General features: G+C 37.8%; 1 protein-coding gene across 1 annotated transcript; it reads right to left on the bottom strand.

The window, feature by feature from the left end:
* Positions 1-256: 256 nt before the first annotated feature.
* LOC122516635 (homeotic protein antennapedia-like) lies at positions 257-10,621 on the bottom strand. Its single transcript, XM_043634606.1, has 2 exons — positions 9,784-10,621; positions 257-510 (listed from the first exon to the last, which is right to left on the bottom strand). The coding sequence occupies exons 1-2, from the start codon at positions 10,619-10,621 to the stop codon at positions 257-259; spliced, it is 1,092 nt and encodes a 363-aa protein (XP_043490541.1).
* Between the last annotated feature and the right edge of the window lie 6,150 nt (positions 10,622-16,771).

Genomic DNA, 16,771 nt, shown 5'->3' with positions numbered 1-16,771 from the left:
TACGTCGTCCTTTTTTGGTACTTGATTAACTTGATTAACACGACAAAAGAAGCGTCATTGTTGGTTGGGGATGATTAGACGGTGGGGGCCTGGGGTTTTGGGGGGAGTGTTTGAGTGTATAGAGGGCTTGTTGGGGGTGAGGGGGGGAGGTCATCAAAAGGGGGTTTGGGGAAGGAGGTAGTGCTGGAAATAAGGTATTAACGACCCTGAGAGAGATGAGACCTCTTTGGAAGTTCCACTCCTCCGGGTGGTTATTTCAACCCTGCGGCGACGTTTGCGGAGAAATTTCGGTGTCGCCATCTCCCGATCCTGGATCACCCTTCGACTTATTCTCCTTCTTCCATTTCATCCGCCTATTCTGGAACCAGATTTTTATCTGCCGTTCCGTAAGACAAAGGGCGTGCGCTATCTCGATACGTCGCCGCCTCGTGAGATATCTGTTGAAGTGAAACTCCTTTTCCAGCTCTAAAGTTTGATACCGGGTGTACGTTTGTCGGCCTCTTTTTCTTTCTGCGAACAAATAAATAAATATCGTTACGTTAACATTTGAATTCATTCAATATTCCAAATAATACTAAACAGTTAATTTCAATGAAGAACATAAATTCATTCACGTACACGAGTAACACTAATCATTGATACTAATAATTAAGTTTTTATAAACATACGTAAATATTAATATTATTTAAATAAGATTCATTTATTTTCATTTGAAATCGTAAGATTAAAAATATAAAAGAGAAAACAAAATCTCTTGAATAATAAATAATATCTTAAATTGTAGATTAACGGTGGTATTTAAAAAATGTCAGCAAAAATAAACGATATCAAGATAGAATAATAAAAAGATTAATTCTCATGCCTCGGGAATAAGAGAAAAGTACAACGGTAAAGTCGCAAAGGAATTTTTTCGAAAGTCCGAGGAAACTCAAATACCTGGGGGTTGCGCGAACGCGAATTTGCGTATGATAGATAACTTAACGATATCCGCGTCTTGATCTGCGGCCTTACACTGCGGTTCTACACGAATCTCGAAGGAGAATATTAATTGTAGTCGCAGGAAGAAAGGGAGCAAAAAGGACTTAAAGAGAAAAAGAGAAGAAAAGAGAGAGAGAGAGAGAGGGAGAGAGAAAGGAAGAAGGGAGGAGGTGCTGGTGCAAGGATTAAAAAAAGAGAAAAGTAGAAAAAGAAAAAAAAAAGAAGAAGAAGAAGCAGAAAGTTGGCTCTGCAAGGCAAAGTCCGTGAGAGAGGCACAACCTCGTCGAGGTATCATCTCAAAGAGTTAGATTGGTCCACCACACGAGCGCGAGAGGGCAAAACGAGAATATTTCATGGTTGGGATGAAGAAGAAAGAGAGAGACAGAGATAGAAAAAGAGAAAGAGAAAGAAACAGGGTGAGTGAGAGAAAGAAAAAGAAAAAGAGAAAGAGAGAGAGAGGGAATGAGAAAGAAAAAGAGAGATAAAAAGATAGAGAGAGAGAGAGAAAGAGATGAGAAACCAAAAAAAGAAGTCAAAGAATCAGCGAGAGAGAAAGAGGAGAAGGGAAGGAAAAAGAAGAGGAAGAAGAAAACTCCTTGGCGAGCATTCGAGGCAAACGCCGCCCGTCGCGCTGTCGACCGATGAAGACGGATGGCGGTTCTCCAGCAGAAAAGAGAGACGGACAACTCTACGAGGATTCTGAATCGTTTGGCCAAGCTGAGATGGAAGACTCAAAGAGGAAAGAAGAACCCAGCTAGAAAGAGAAAGGGATAGGGAGGGGAACTCTGAGAACATGCCCCTTATTCCCTCCTTCAGGCTACGCTCTCAAATTAACAGCATACCAATCTCTAGCACTTTCTTATAAGGTCTAACAATTCGGACAACATCTCTCTAGAATTCTTCCTTCTAAACTTTAATCTTTTGTCTTTTTCACCAATCTCGATCTTTTCTGATTTTTATCTTTACTTTGTTTTTCTTTTATGTAATATTAGCATATTTAGATTAAAATAATCAACTTTTCGAAATATTTGTTATGATTCTTCTTAATTTTTGTGTAATGATCGATTTTTTATTAACTATTAACAAACTTATTTCATATAATCGAGATCTAAAAACATTTTTTGCGACTAGAAATACGATTAATGAGCAATCCCAAATTCTTCTAGATGAAAGGACTATCTGTCTGTATGAAGAGTTCATCGAAATAGGACTAATTTGTTAAAGACAATCTTATTATCAAAGAGCTCAGTTATCATTGGACCTTTTCGAGCAATGCACGTCGTAGAGAAACGTCTGAAGCGCGCAAAATCACACGACACCCAGTTAACGAAGTTAATTATAATGTCCGTTCGAATCGAAGAATGTAAACGTATTGCCAAAGCTTTCCTGGAACGTACTGCATATTTGTATCTAAATATATTCTATTACGTAAATTTTATTTAGAGAAAATTCTTGTTACGAACGATTTTAGTATAATGAATTTTACATATAATTGACATTTAATAATTTCTTAAATTAAAATATGAAAAAATAAGTTATTTAATCTTTCCATTAACGATAGTTTAACTTTGGCAACAAGTAACGTTATTATAAGCCTGGTCTTGGTGTCGAGGCATGTGGGATTAATTAAAGAGGCAAGCAGCGTTCCGTACTTGTACACACTTGTATGAGATTACACGTACGCGCAATACGCGCTTGTAGGCGAACGGTGTCATAGCAACTCTGTGAACGCGATCCTCCACACACCTAGTATCACTCGAATATCAGGGAGTGTTTTCGAACTTAAGCACTTACGGATTTTGACTACGATTAATTATGGAAAAACGGAAACGTTAACAAAAACTATTCTACCTTTCATTAAAATTAACATGATGAAAATATTCATATATACGAAGGCCATTAGGCAATAGTTATGTCGTAATTAATTTCATTTGACATTATTGTAACTTACAAATAAAAAGCTATTGATTTAAAAACTGAATTTGATATCAAACAAGATACTATTATTATTTAATTTCTTTGTACCTAATTAAATAACATTTGTTCTAGAAGAAATTCCATCTTGTAACCACATGTATTCGCATAAATGTAGTCATCGATTTTCGATCGGTAGTTTAGTCGCACATTATAGACAAGCAACGAGTCAGAGTCAATCCGGATCATTGGCTTTGCCATCTCGAATGATCAAGTATTTTGCAAAGTTTCAAGTCAAGGAGTCAGTATGTGTATGTATGTATATGTATGTGAATCGGAAGGGTTCAAGCGACTAAATACATTTGTCAAAGTCACGTTTAAAGCCAGTATAGGTTAGCGTCTTTTACATAAAGTCTCGATCTAATTACCGACCTTAGCTCTACGATCGTACGAGAGACACAACGAAAGCAGTCGATCAAGTGGTCGCTGAGCAAAAACCTTTTAGCGATCGTAGTAAATCTTTTGGTAGAACGATCGATCACCGGAGCCACGAGGAGAGACAAGGCCGTACAGCGAGGATAAGTTAATAGTCACGGAAATCCCTGCGAATTCGCTCTTATCTATACGCCAATGATTAATGTTACGCGGTATCGTTAGCGCCAACAGGTGCTCGATTAACTCGAGCACGATCTTCATTGCGTTCGACGTGTTCAGCGCTTAACGAAGAGATCAACTTGAACATATCGCAGTTATTCATCGATTTTCCTCATATTTCTATGAGGAATCTAATACAGATATGTAAACTTTTATTTCTATAATATAATATCTTTAAGTCATATAGAATAAGTAATACCTATTAATCTAAAACATCTCGTTTGATTTTATCGGTCATCGCGATGGAGAAAAAATTCGGATGTTTTCGTTAAGAGCAGCCAATAAGCATTTAATTAAAAAACCTTCCTTAAAATATCTGACCTTAAGGTGACCGCGTAAAATTTAGCTTAATTGGGCAGTGGCCAGTGGGTACGCCTTATTAGCGGATTACAACATCCGGCTAGCTGTTAATCTGAAAAGTCCTGCATGTATCCTACGGCGGGACTGAAAGACCAGTCGAGAGGGAGTCTAAGGAGGTAGGTGGTGGAGAGGAAGAGAAGAAGAAGGAAGAAAAGAAGGACGATGAGGAGGATGAGGAGAAAGGGGGAGGAAAAGGGTGAAGGCTGAAATGGAGGGGTAAAGCGGTAAGGTGGGTGAAGAGTGTAGCGGAGGAGAAGCGGAGCAACTAGCCTATAATAAGCCGTACGGTTGTGTATGTTCTGTTCTGTTCCGTTCCTTCATGCTGCGCCAGTGAAGGCAGACCCATAAATCTTTCGGGCATACTCCAGGGGACATTTGATCCTTGCGTAACCCAACGCCGTTAATTTATTGCTCCGCGTTTAAAGTCACCTCCGTCCGCGCGAGTGCACCGACATAGCGGCAGCAGCTTCTCAACGTAAAACTGAGAAAACCGGATCAGCTTTTCTTCTTATCGACTGTCTTAGCAAAGATTACGTACTACTGATCGTCTCTTACCGATCATTCCTTGTTTATCTTGCTATCGTTAGTAATCGTAATTCTGAAAACATTCTAGAGAGTCACTTAAATACAATACAAAAATATGATAAAACGTTTTTCCTTTCTTTTCTTTTTCCAGAAAACTATGATACTAAGTTCTTATTTTTTTGAAACACGAAACTCAGGAAATACGTGCTTTTTTCATAAGAGGAAATCCTGAAGAAGCAAACCTCAGACCTAACTAGAATGCGTGCGTGTGTTTTTCTTTACTAACTAATCCCATGTACACGCTCGATGCCATCGTTTCTTCGATTCGTCTCGCTTCTGCCATATTTTACAAGAACCTATTTCCCTTGAATGAAAACGAGAAGAGAAACATCTTGAATCTATCCCTAAAAACGAATCACTTATAATTGCGTTCTTTCCAAGTGTACCCACCTTGATAAAAAAAAGAGAAGAAAAAAGACGGGAAAAAAGAGCAAGTCTAAGAGATCGAAGAAAACGAGGAACGTTGGGATGTCGTCATCGGATAGAGCCATTTAAAGATTAAACTTTTCCAAAGGGGTGGTATTTCGATGAAAGAGACACGTACGATTATTTTTCCAGGATTAGGGAACACGACATGAAAGTGATCTTAAGTGTTTCACCTGGAGAGTAGAGTGTAGGTACAAAGAGAAAGAGAGTCAAAGAAAGAAAAAGAGAGAGAGAGAGAAGGAATTCAACAGAGGATGCCGACAAGTAACCCCAAGAAAGAGGAACGTCAACCTGGCTGACACTCATACGAGGAACTTAGAATTAAGTCTCACCAAGAAAAAGAAAGAGGAAATCCTCGCATATCGGAGGATGCTCTTTCTTTTTTTCTTTCTCTTTTTTGTCCCATTCTCCCTTTCTCTCTCTCTCTCTCTCTCTCTTGAGAAGACCGCTGAACAGAAAAGACAAAGTCTGAAAGCCTCGGGGAGCTAAGTCGAGAGATAATGAACGGTTTAAATGGCTCGACCGACATCTACGCAACAACATGGTCTTCTTTCTTCATATCGAAAGCTTTCTTTTTTTTTTCTTTTCTTTTCCAAATATTCTTCTACAGATTGGATCGAATATTTCGAATAACAAGAGATTTTTCAAATCATTCCTAATCCAACAACGCAGTTTCTCCGTTCCATTTTTTTTTTCTTTTAGTTTTCGAAAAACAAAAACTTTTTTTAGGAAATTGGTATGCACGTCTTTATCTCTTTCTCTCTTATACTTGTTCTGTTTAAGAGAAGTCATGGCGGTCTAGCTCAAAAGCAAAAGCAGTCGGAACGTCTGTTAAGGCATTCATCATCGTCATTCGTCCCTTCGACCTTCTCCGAGCAGCAACTACATCCTCATCTCTCTCTCTCTCTCTCTCTTTCTCTCTTTCTCTTTCTGTCTCTTTTTTTTATCTTTCTTTATCTTTCCTTCTTTCTATCCCTATCTTCTTCTCTCCATTTTCTCAACGCTCCTCCTTCTACACCTCCTTTTCGAGTCCATCCCTTTTTAAATATCTCACGAAGCCGCCATCATTACGGTAACCAATCATGAGAGCTTCTACGAGAGGCTGCCTCTCCGTCGAATTATAACTAAATACATTTTTTTTTTCGCTATTTTTTTATTTCCCTCTCTCTCTCTCTTTCTCTTTCACCCTTTTTTCTCACTTTCTCTCTCTTTCTTGTCGGATGAGAATTAACCGATTCCCGCGATCCCGACTGCTTTACAAAGGTCAAATCCATCCGCCTGCCATATGGTTTCTCAGAAACTCGCATCGTACCGATATCTGGAGAACTTTCTGAATGGAGATATTGTGTCCTCGCGAACGAATAAGATATTATTCATTTTTTTTCATTTTTTTTCTATCGATATAAATTACGTTACATTGAATGAATGAAATGAATTATTATCACAGATAATTAGCTGGAATTATATAATGCTTTAATCGTTAACCTATCACCGCACAGTATAAAATTAATCTCAATTAGCGTAACTGTCATTACTTAACATCCATGTTTCATTTCCAAGGAGAAATGACGCGATTAATATTTCCTATCGCAATTGATTAATTCGAAGAATCACGAAATGCTTTTAAATTAGCGTATATATGCATGGTTCATCAGTAAAATCGACTTCTCTTTAACTTTTTTAAACTCCATTTACGTTTAATCTAAAACTCTCTGAAATTTCATTAACGTTTGATCCAAAGCTCATCGAAATTCTATTAGCTTTTAATCGAGAAATTCGTTTAAAAACAAATGTTTACTTTATCGAATCGATCTTAGAGATTGAGAGAGACAGAGAGAGAGAGAGAGAGAAAGTTGGTAAATTAGAAAATATAATACGTTATGAATTAATATTATAAATTATTATCTCGTGTATATGAATTTATGAGAAAACGTAAATGCAAAAGATTAAAATGTATTTAATTGAATTCTTTGAATGAACAATAATCTAAAAAAAGCGATCTTTAAACCGATTTTATCTCTCCGTAGTTCACTTGTTCGTGCAAATTGATTAACAGAAGCTTAACACCTACATAATCGTATGGCTACGTGATTCGTAGGAGGAGAGGTGGATACTATAAATCTTTCGGTGTAGAAGGATCGCGATTATCTCGCGCATTAACCGTACTATTTAAATCGATGTTTCCTTTACTTATCACTTCCGATCGTTTTATGAAAATATCTAATTTTTCTATTACCTAATATCTTATTAAATTTGTATCTCGTCCCTTATTTCCCTTAACATGTAAATATTTTAAATATTTAACAGTTAGCTGTGATATAACGAGTATACTCATCATGCGGAAAAACAAGTTACCATTTGCTTTTTAATCAGTTAGTTATGGTAAAAAATGTATGCCTAATTTTGTTGTAAAAATAATGCAAAAACACAAAATATCGGATTTTTTTTCTTAACGAGTATACTCGTTAATCATTGGTTTATCTAGCCGTAAATAAAAGATATGTCTAAAAAATAAATGAAGAATATTAGTCATTCGCGATTTGTAGAAAACTCTGGACAGTGGATATCTAAAGTAAATAGAAAATAGTGTGAATAGTATCCGATTAAAAGAACGTTCCAATGTAAAACATTTTGCCCGTGGAAAAATTAGGAAATTGTCGATGCTAGTGGCAAATCGCGAACAGATTTCTAATCGCAAATGTTCCACGATCTTCGATGCTAACGGTCACCCACTTATTCGCATGCTGCTCTTTTGTGGATACGCTTAACTATGCCAGAATTTCTTAACGCATGTATATAAGCAAAAGTCTTTCTCGCTAAAGGTGGCAGCGAATCTCGACGGTTTCAACGGCGCAAATGCCTGAGAGCACCTGCATCTATAAAATTGAATCATGCATTATTCATGGGACACGGTTTATAGCGCGCTTTGCTCAGCTGCTATTTTGCAATGTATAAAGAAATAAAGAGCAACGAAGGAAAATCGAAATAGTTAACTCACTTTTTATTTTCTATAAACGAATAAATATCTATTTGATTGGTCATTAAAAAACAAAAACAATCGATGCTTCCATGAAAGAAAGTTTTGACTATAACGAAGATACGAGAATTCAAGTTCAATGATAATTAATCGATTCAAATTTCACTCTCGTATTATTATTTCAGAAGTTATTTAACTAGAATAAATTTGTCTTTACGGTAAATGAAGAAACCCCCATCGATCAAAGTTATGGCTTTCAAAAAAGAAAAGAGGAAAAAAATTACTCAACCTAAAACAGGTTTTACGTGCCGACATCTGTAGGGAGTTTGAGGGACCCAGTCCACTTTCTTCATTTCTTAGTGACTGTGAACAACCATCGTCATAAAACCGGAACGTTTATCGGCCAATCGCCTGCTGTTACCTGCCACTAGTTGTTTCCAAGCTTAACCGAGAGATGGTACAAGAAGACTATTCAGATCTCAGTCAATAACGATGAGAGATTGCGTAAAAATTATACAATCAATTAAAATATGAAAAAAATGTAGATAGGATCAAATAAAATAAAATAAAATATAAACTATTACCTTGCAATAATCGTGAACACTTTAACGAATACGATCGGCTCACAGGATTTCAACCGGAGAAGTTACATCGACGAAGAAGGATCAACGACTGACAAGAAAAATTCAGCAAAGAAAAAGAAAAGTTACCTGGGGCTGTTTTCAAGGCTACATTTTACGTAAATTCAGACCTATTCAATTCAAGGATGATATTTTGAAAAGACTACAATAACTAAGAAACGGAGGGACTAAGGAAAAGTAGAAAAATAAAAGCAAAGAAAAGAGAGCTTGGAAATTGTGCACCACCGGACATGGCTTTGATCGAACCTTGTCTACCTCAATTATACGGTCAGCCTATTATCACTTCGTTATAAAAGCCATAAATTCTTGACTGGAAATAATTTCTTTTTTACCCAAGTAAGATCGCAGGAATGTGTCCCGTAGATACAAAATTGTACTTAAAAATTTTCAACGAACGAACCAATTTCGAAATTCGATTTCACTTTGATCCCAATGCACGAAGAAGAAAAAGAGAGAGAGACAAAATATCGTGCGAGTTTACGAAAACACGTGACGAATATTTAAACGTAGAAACGAGTAATACATAGCAATATCGTGGCTAATTAAAATGCGACACAGGGAATAACGAAAACAGGAGAGTGGTGTTAATGGGATGCAATTAATTATCGAGTAGTAGTAGATACGTATATGTACAAGGGACTACAAGCTAATTATTCCAGCGGCTCGTGCTCATTTTTATCGCAGTACAATAATTTCAATTAATTAAGTAGTTCCTTTTTTTACGTTGTTTTATTTTTTCAAAATACTCTCAAAGCGTATGTAGTTCACAGTCGAAAGCGTTGTTCGGAGAACCGGACAATAATGACTCGTCGTCGTTGTCTTCGTCGTAGTTGCCAAGCAATAAGATAACTTTTATGGGGGTCAGGTCCGCAGATGGTGAAACCACCGGGCTAAAAGGTCGAAGCAATAAATAACTCGGTTGTTAGCTAGTATCTACCTAAGAAATACGGTATAGAGTCGTATACGTCTATCCAGAGTCACTGCTCGTACAAATCTGGACTAGTTTTATGCTTATTGTATAAATTTGAAAAGAAACGAGCAGCAGGAAGTAAGGCCTGAGAAAGTTTCTGTAAAAGTCCCGATTACGAATAAAGCCTCAAGTCTATTTTCAAGAAACGTGTTATGTAGAACGTAGTTAGATCATGCACTGATATCACAAGAATTTCTAGAAAAACGGAATATTTTGTCCGTGGGAAGATTTCGCAAGATAGTCATGTATGAAGTAAAAAAAAAGGCTAACTTGCTCACCGAATTGACTTCGCATCCAAGGATAAAGAGGACTGGGTAGGTTCGCGCTGGCGGCACCCTGAGGGGCGGGTTGTTGCTGCTGGCCTAGCGGCGAAGCTACTACCCCCTGATGCGGCTGCGTTTGAGGCTGCTGCTGAGGATGCATGCCAGGTTGAGGCTGTTGCGTCGTACCCTGAGCCTGTTGCTGTTGCTGTTGTTGCTGATACATCATGTGCTGTTGCTGCGCCTGTAGATGGTGTTGGGACTGTTGCTGTTGATGAGTCTGTTGTGCCTGTTGAGCCTGCATGTGAGGGTGTTGGGTGTGCATTTGATGGTGCATTTGAGTCTCGACGGCGAGCGGCGGACTGTCCGGGCCATCGAGAACGCTTCCTTGATGATCGACGGCAGCTGCTTGAAGTTTGCAGCTCGCGTAGACGATCGGCGTGGAAGGATGACCGTTCGGCGTGGGTGTGTGACCCATGTGAGCCATCCCCGTGGTCGGTGAGCCTGACCTGTAGCTCGCCATACCGTCCATTCCAGCGTGCTCCTGTTGATGCTGATAGTAGGCCGCGTTTCGCATGTCGATCCGATTGTATGGCGGAAACCTAGGATATGGCATGTCCTGTTGTCCACCGGCCCCACCGGCACTCCCACCTGCCCCATAATGATGCGCGGACACCGCCTGTCTGAGCAAACTCGGATCGCACGGATCGCCAGGCTGTTGCGATTGTTGCTGTACCGATTGCGTTTGCTGAGGCACCTGTACCGCGGCACCGTAGTGCTGCTGATGCTGATGCGGGTGTTCCACCCCGCCATTTCGCAGGTCCGGGATGTACGAATTCGCGAAGTACGAACTCATGCTATACTACTACTGTCCCGCCTCTCCCACCTGCCGATATCACCACCACCCTCTCCACCCTCTTAATCTCTGTCTCTCTTTTATTTTCTTTCTTACTTTTTCTAGACTCCTTCTCACAAACTGTCCTTCCTCGATCTTCTCTTTTGTTTTTATATTCACTTTTTTGTATCTTTTCTTTTCCTCCTCTTCTGTTACCCCCTATATAACTAAACTTTTTGTACTCTCCGTACGCACACACTGGCACACGTCTTTACATGGATGTATACATATACATTTACATATATTATATATTTATCACTTCTAACCGTGTATCTTCGTAATCCTTGCCCTCGCTCTCGCACCCTCTCTCACCCTCTCTCTCTCTCTCTCTCTCTCGCTCTCTCTCGCTCGCTCGCTCGCTCGCTCGCTCTCACCCTCTCGCTCTATTTCGCTTCTTCTATTCACACACACATAAATCTGACACGCGCGCACCCTTTTCTCGTAGTATCACACCACCATCACCTCTGATCACTGGTACATATTATTTGATTTTTATCACACTTGGCTCACCACCGAAGAAAGAAAAATCGGAAACTGGAGCAACGATGGGAGGGAACGTTAATATCGAGACGCAAAAAGGGGGGAAGAGTCGTCGCGCACACGAGGGAAGGGGAGGCTTGTAGTCAGAGTCCTTCGTCTTCCCCGATATGATTCCTTCGTTTACTGCACCAAGCTGTTTCGGACGCGTTTCGATCCTCTGCCCACCCTATTGACGAAATTACGCCGCACCTGGAACAAAAACAGAGAATACTCTCGATTAATATTTGTCCTACACTATCAAGATCGATTATTATCTCTTAAGTGAGTTCTTGACCTTATCTGATTAATTCAAATATAATTAAAATATTATACATTGTATATATATCACTTTACATATACAAATATTTCAATTGTTTCAATTATTAAATTTATTTAATTTATATCAAATAAACACTAAGCTTTATCATACTTCATGATTGCAATTTAACGAACACATGTACAAATTGGATCATTTTCGAATCCATTCTTACGATCTGTCTCGCGAGTCGTTAACCGTGAAATTATTTAAAACGATTGTCTCCAGTCGAGTCATGCCTCGATCAAACTTGAAAATGCACGACGTAAAATGTCTCTTGACGATAGACTCGCACTTTGCCGATCTTTATCCAGCGAACCGAGTTAACCGAGTAAAGTCGAGCTCTGAGTGACAGAAAGCGACGTGAACACGTGCTCGTCACGGTAACGGCCATCGCCCAGACGCCGAACTTGTTACGGCCTTCTCTATGTGGGCGGGCTAAACGATCGTTAAATTTGGAAAAATTCTCTTGCCCCGGCAAACGTTCCTACTAAATTCTCTCGGAAGCCTTTTCTTCTATTTTTCTTATTCTTTTGTCCACTCTTTTCTTATTCTTAAAAGGGTTACAATAGATTGTGGTATGAAAACTATAATTTATTTCTCATTTATTTTTTCGATGATTTTTTGATATCGTTTAATAAAAAATGTGTATAGCTGATCTATTTAAATAATTTTTTCTTCTGTTATTGTTTAAAATTATATATTTATTGTTATAAATAATAAAAAATGAAACTTTGTTTAATATACATATATTAAAGATATACTAAACAAAGAAAAAATATAATTGATGGTAATATAAAACTAATGACGAATTTTTCATTACTTTTTTAATTATGGATTTTGTTTTAAATAATTAGTAAATATTATCAATCGTCGGTCTCTTATCGATCGAACAAGAGAACTAACAGAAGAACAAACCGATCTATCGATCTAGAACCGAGATCTTCCATACCGACTGATCGTCATCTTTTCTGCTTATACATATTGATATCGTAAAGATGTAACTTTGAAGTCAAATACCAACACGAACAGAAACGCTTATTATTATTTACAATGAATAAGTAAATCCATATCTTGAAAAATAAAATTTAAATAAAAATATTTGTTTTACTCTCTTAAAAAGAAAAAAGAAAGTAAACTCAACTGCAATACCTACATCCACGTATCAACATCCTATCTCTCTATAAAGTCAATATATATCTACAATGTATAATTAAAAGAACGATTGAAAATAGAAAGCATCGAAACGCCCTTTCATCGTCCGTTTTCCCTCTCGATTCGTACTAGCAAGCTAAAAAATAAAAATAAATTTAAAAAAAAAGAGAGAATGAAAAGAGAAAAAGAGAACAAATAAAAAATAAATAAAATAAACGAAGAGGAAGATCGGTAGCTGCGATAACGTACGATTATATAGAAATTACACGTGGATCGTTTCTCTCGGGGCGAGAGAAAGAAAAAGCGTCCGAGCCGATCGAATATCGGAGAGGCGAATAGAATATAGGAGAATAGTAGTTGGGAGTGCGTTGGACTGGTGTATACAGGAATACAGACAAACGTATGGTTGTATATGCGTGCGTGTGAGTGCGTCGGACGGCAATACATACGAGAGAGGCATTTGAGCCGAGCACGAGCCGGCAGGTGGGGGTCCTCGTCGGAAAAGGTGGAGGAGGGTAAAGGGGCTGAAGGGGTAAACGTGGACGAGGGTGGGGCCCTTGGGAGTTTGTTGTACATGAGAACGGGGCTTGGGTCGGACGCGGGACGATCGCGATTAACATTCCGGCCGCTAGCTCGCTGTTCGCGCGGCGCTTTCATTAATTCCAGCGTATTGATTCCCTGGATTGATGAATGGCCGCCGATAGCGATTCCATGCGCGCCGTATACCTCTTCCACCCTTTCCTCCTGTATAAATTCAACCTCTCTCCCAGGATTTGAACTCAATTCCCGCTCTGCTGTAGGATCGCTTTGTACTCTTTCTCCTTCGAATATCCGTTTTCGTTTTCTTCCCCTTTTTTCGTCCTTTTACTGAACGAATATCACTAATCGTTTTTCTAATAACCTCCTTCTCTCGATCGGCACTCTCTCAACGAGGAATTTATCACTCTACTACTTCGAGTTTCGAATCTCCCTTGTTTTTTTTATTTTTTTCTGAGAGAAAGGGATAATAGGTTATGTATGAATAATAATGGCGACTACTAAGGATTAAGTTCCTTTTTCTTTTATCTTTTCTTTTCACGTTAGTCTTTAAGAGACTATTGTTTCTTTTACAAATTATCTGTTGCAGAGAGAACATTTGTATTACTATTAATTAAGAATATGTCAGTATTTTTCAAAGAAGTAATGGACAAGCGAAAACTTGTTGAAATCTATTTTATAGGGATTAAAAATGGAATAACTCTGCTTATCTATCATTTTCGATCGCCATTAATTTTGAACTTCGTTTAGTAGTGACATCCTTCGGTATAATCATAAAGCAAGTAATCGTCGAAGGTCTAAGGAGTTCAAAGTTCTTCCCGTAGATGGCGATCGCGATAGGTCAGAAGCAATGGAAAAAACGGGGTGGAGCGTGTCTGACAGCTGGGTGGGTTCGAGGCCAAGGTGATTGAAAACAGGGTGGAGCGTCACGTGACGCCATAGTCGAGTATGACGTCAGAAAGCTATGATGGCCTCTATTTAACAAAATGGCTCCTACAATCCTTTTGTCCTCAGTCGCGATTTTCAACACGATAACGCGTTATCAAACATTACGGGAGTAATCAAATTGACATTTGCTAATCCTATTAAATCGTTCAACAAGAATTTATCGATGATACAAATGAGTACGAGAAAGGTATGAGATAAAGTCAATTATCATTCTTGATACTGAGTCTCAATGAATGCAAGAAAAATAAAAATTAATTTATTAATCACTATGAATTAATAACAACTTGATCTTAGAATCCATACTACTAATTTAAATCACTAATTTATCCTCAAAGATGTACATTTTAATATTAGATTTTAAATCATTGTTGAAAAAATTCAATTACAATTTAAATAAATTAAAAATGAAAGAAAAAAAGATCTTCATATTCCATATTATTCAGGGATATTAATTTTTTCTCGCAAACTGATGTAGACATCGGCGTTGACGTTTAATCGTGAATCAGCGTTGGTTAATAAAACAAGTTAAAAGAAGAATTTGATTTATGTGAAATTCCAGTGAAAAGCATACGGCCTGATAGTTATTGGATAGTATATTATATGTATATGTATAAAGGAAAAATAACAGGCGTTTAGACGTAACACCTATGCGATAAAATGCATATAGATATACCGTTGTAAAGACGAACATAAATGAAACAAGCGGATTAAAATGAACGGCGGAACGTCGCGGACAGCTGGTCTCCTAAAGATTAGAGAGCCATAAATGACACTTGGATTTGACAGTTATGGGTTGCGGGAGCTCGTGCCGAGAGTCGTTTGCCACGCCATAAAACAGTCGTAAAGCAACGGGCGCCATAAAGAGAATACATCCGAAGGAGAAGAAGAAGGAAAAAGAAGGAAGAAGAAGGAAGAAGAAGAAAGAAGAAGAAGAAGAAGAAGAACCACCTACATGGTGGCAAAACGAGTATTGGCTAAAAAGTTACGAGTCCTCGACCTTGCATCGTGTGCTCTACCCGACGGACCGTTTAACATTTACGCAGCTCTCTCTTTCTCGACTCTTCCGCGTTCAAAGCGACTCGACTGACTACTCTCCATCGTTTTATACTTTCTTTTATCTTTTTAAACGATCCTTCTTTTTCTTTCTCTCTCTATCTCTTTCTATCTCTCTCTTCTTTTCTTTTCTTTAGTGACCATAAACTTAGGTTAAGTGTCTTGGCTTAAAAGGTCCCTTATATACTCCTTCCGTATAACGTTGAATAAAATTTAAGAGGAACATGAAAAATGTGATGATTCAACGAAAGTGTCGGAAAGATCAAAGTAACATTATAATCTATTATATTATATAATTGGATTAATTACGTGAGTAAATATAACGAAAATTTAAATGTTAATTTGTAACGATAAACAACATGCGATGACAATTTTAATATCAGATGTTCAATAAAAGATAAATTCGCGATGTCGTATCAAAAATGATTCCATTAATATCGTTTCGAATAATCCTGGTTATTCGAGAGAATCGTTAAAAATGATTTCAAATGTGAGAAATGAATTATTCGGGAGTAGTTGTAGCGTGCATTACGTACGGACAGTCGAATGATATTCGACTGTAGCTATAGAATTTTGTTGCACTTTATCATTTTTCACTTCCTAATAGCAGGTTTTACGTGGTTCCCCAATGTCGTATTATTTATCATCATACTTTGCCATTATTTCTAGACTCACGGTCCAATAATTACGATTTATTATCTCTGACAGTCTTTAATAACATATCGTTTATTTTTGTTATTTCTTTTTTTTTATTCTATATACCTATTGTTATCAGTTATCGGCAAATATGAATTATTAATAACGAACGATTTATAAATTGGTTGAGATGAACGATACACCATTGACCACAACGCATAAGACGTTACACGAAGACTAATTACAGACTCTCAGAAGATATTACAGACTAATTACACTTTTATTACCGGCCATTAAAGATAAGCAGAGAGGAAAATACGAGCAAGGCTGTCATCGGTCCGTGCATATAAGCATATATTGTTAAGCATTTCGATTCTATTCCCTTTTACTCCGATTTCTTAGTCTGATTTCATTGGAAAAAAATAATTAGTCGGGATAATTAAGTAAGTACTCGACTGAAAGATCAAAGCACCCTTCTATATATATATATAATCCATCCAATTAGATAGCTGCATACGGCGAAATAGTTATTTGGAGAGAAAAAAGGAGTGTTTACGTGCCAACGTTGATTGAAAAACATGATATGATCTTTCGAAAAAAAGAAAAGATTATAAAAAATAAAACAAGTTAATCGTTGAACGAAAGATTAATTATCTGTTGATTAAAATAATTTTGAAAATTAATAAGAAAAGAAAGTTTCAGTTTTACGGAGAAACATTTGTCTCTTTTTATGATCACACAGCTTGCACGAAGAGAGGATCCCGTTAAATTCGATATAACCGATCCAGCTGGCGGAAGGTCGATCGAACGTTAAAAGGGGTTGTCCGCTATCAAAGTTCCCAAGCATGCTAGGTAGAATCGAGAGGATTGGGAGGTTGGAGCATCCTGGAGTCATCGTATTGGATCTTCTTCGTTGTTGTCGTAATGCTCGTCGTCGCGTACGTAGC

This window comes from Polistes fuscatus, unplaced genomic scaffold (genome assembly GCF_010416935.1).
Source record: "Polistes fuscatus isolate 324 unplaced genomic scaffold, CU_Pfus_HIC Scaffold2, whole genome shotgun sequence".
Taxonomy (NCBI): domain Eukaryota; kingdom Metazoa; phylum Arthropoda; class Insecta; order Hymenoptera; family Vespidae; genus Polistes; species Polistes fuscatus.
This window is presented reverse-complemented; position numbering and strand designations above follow the sequence as displayed.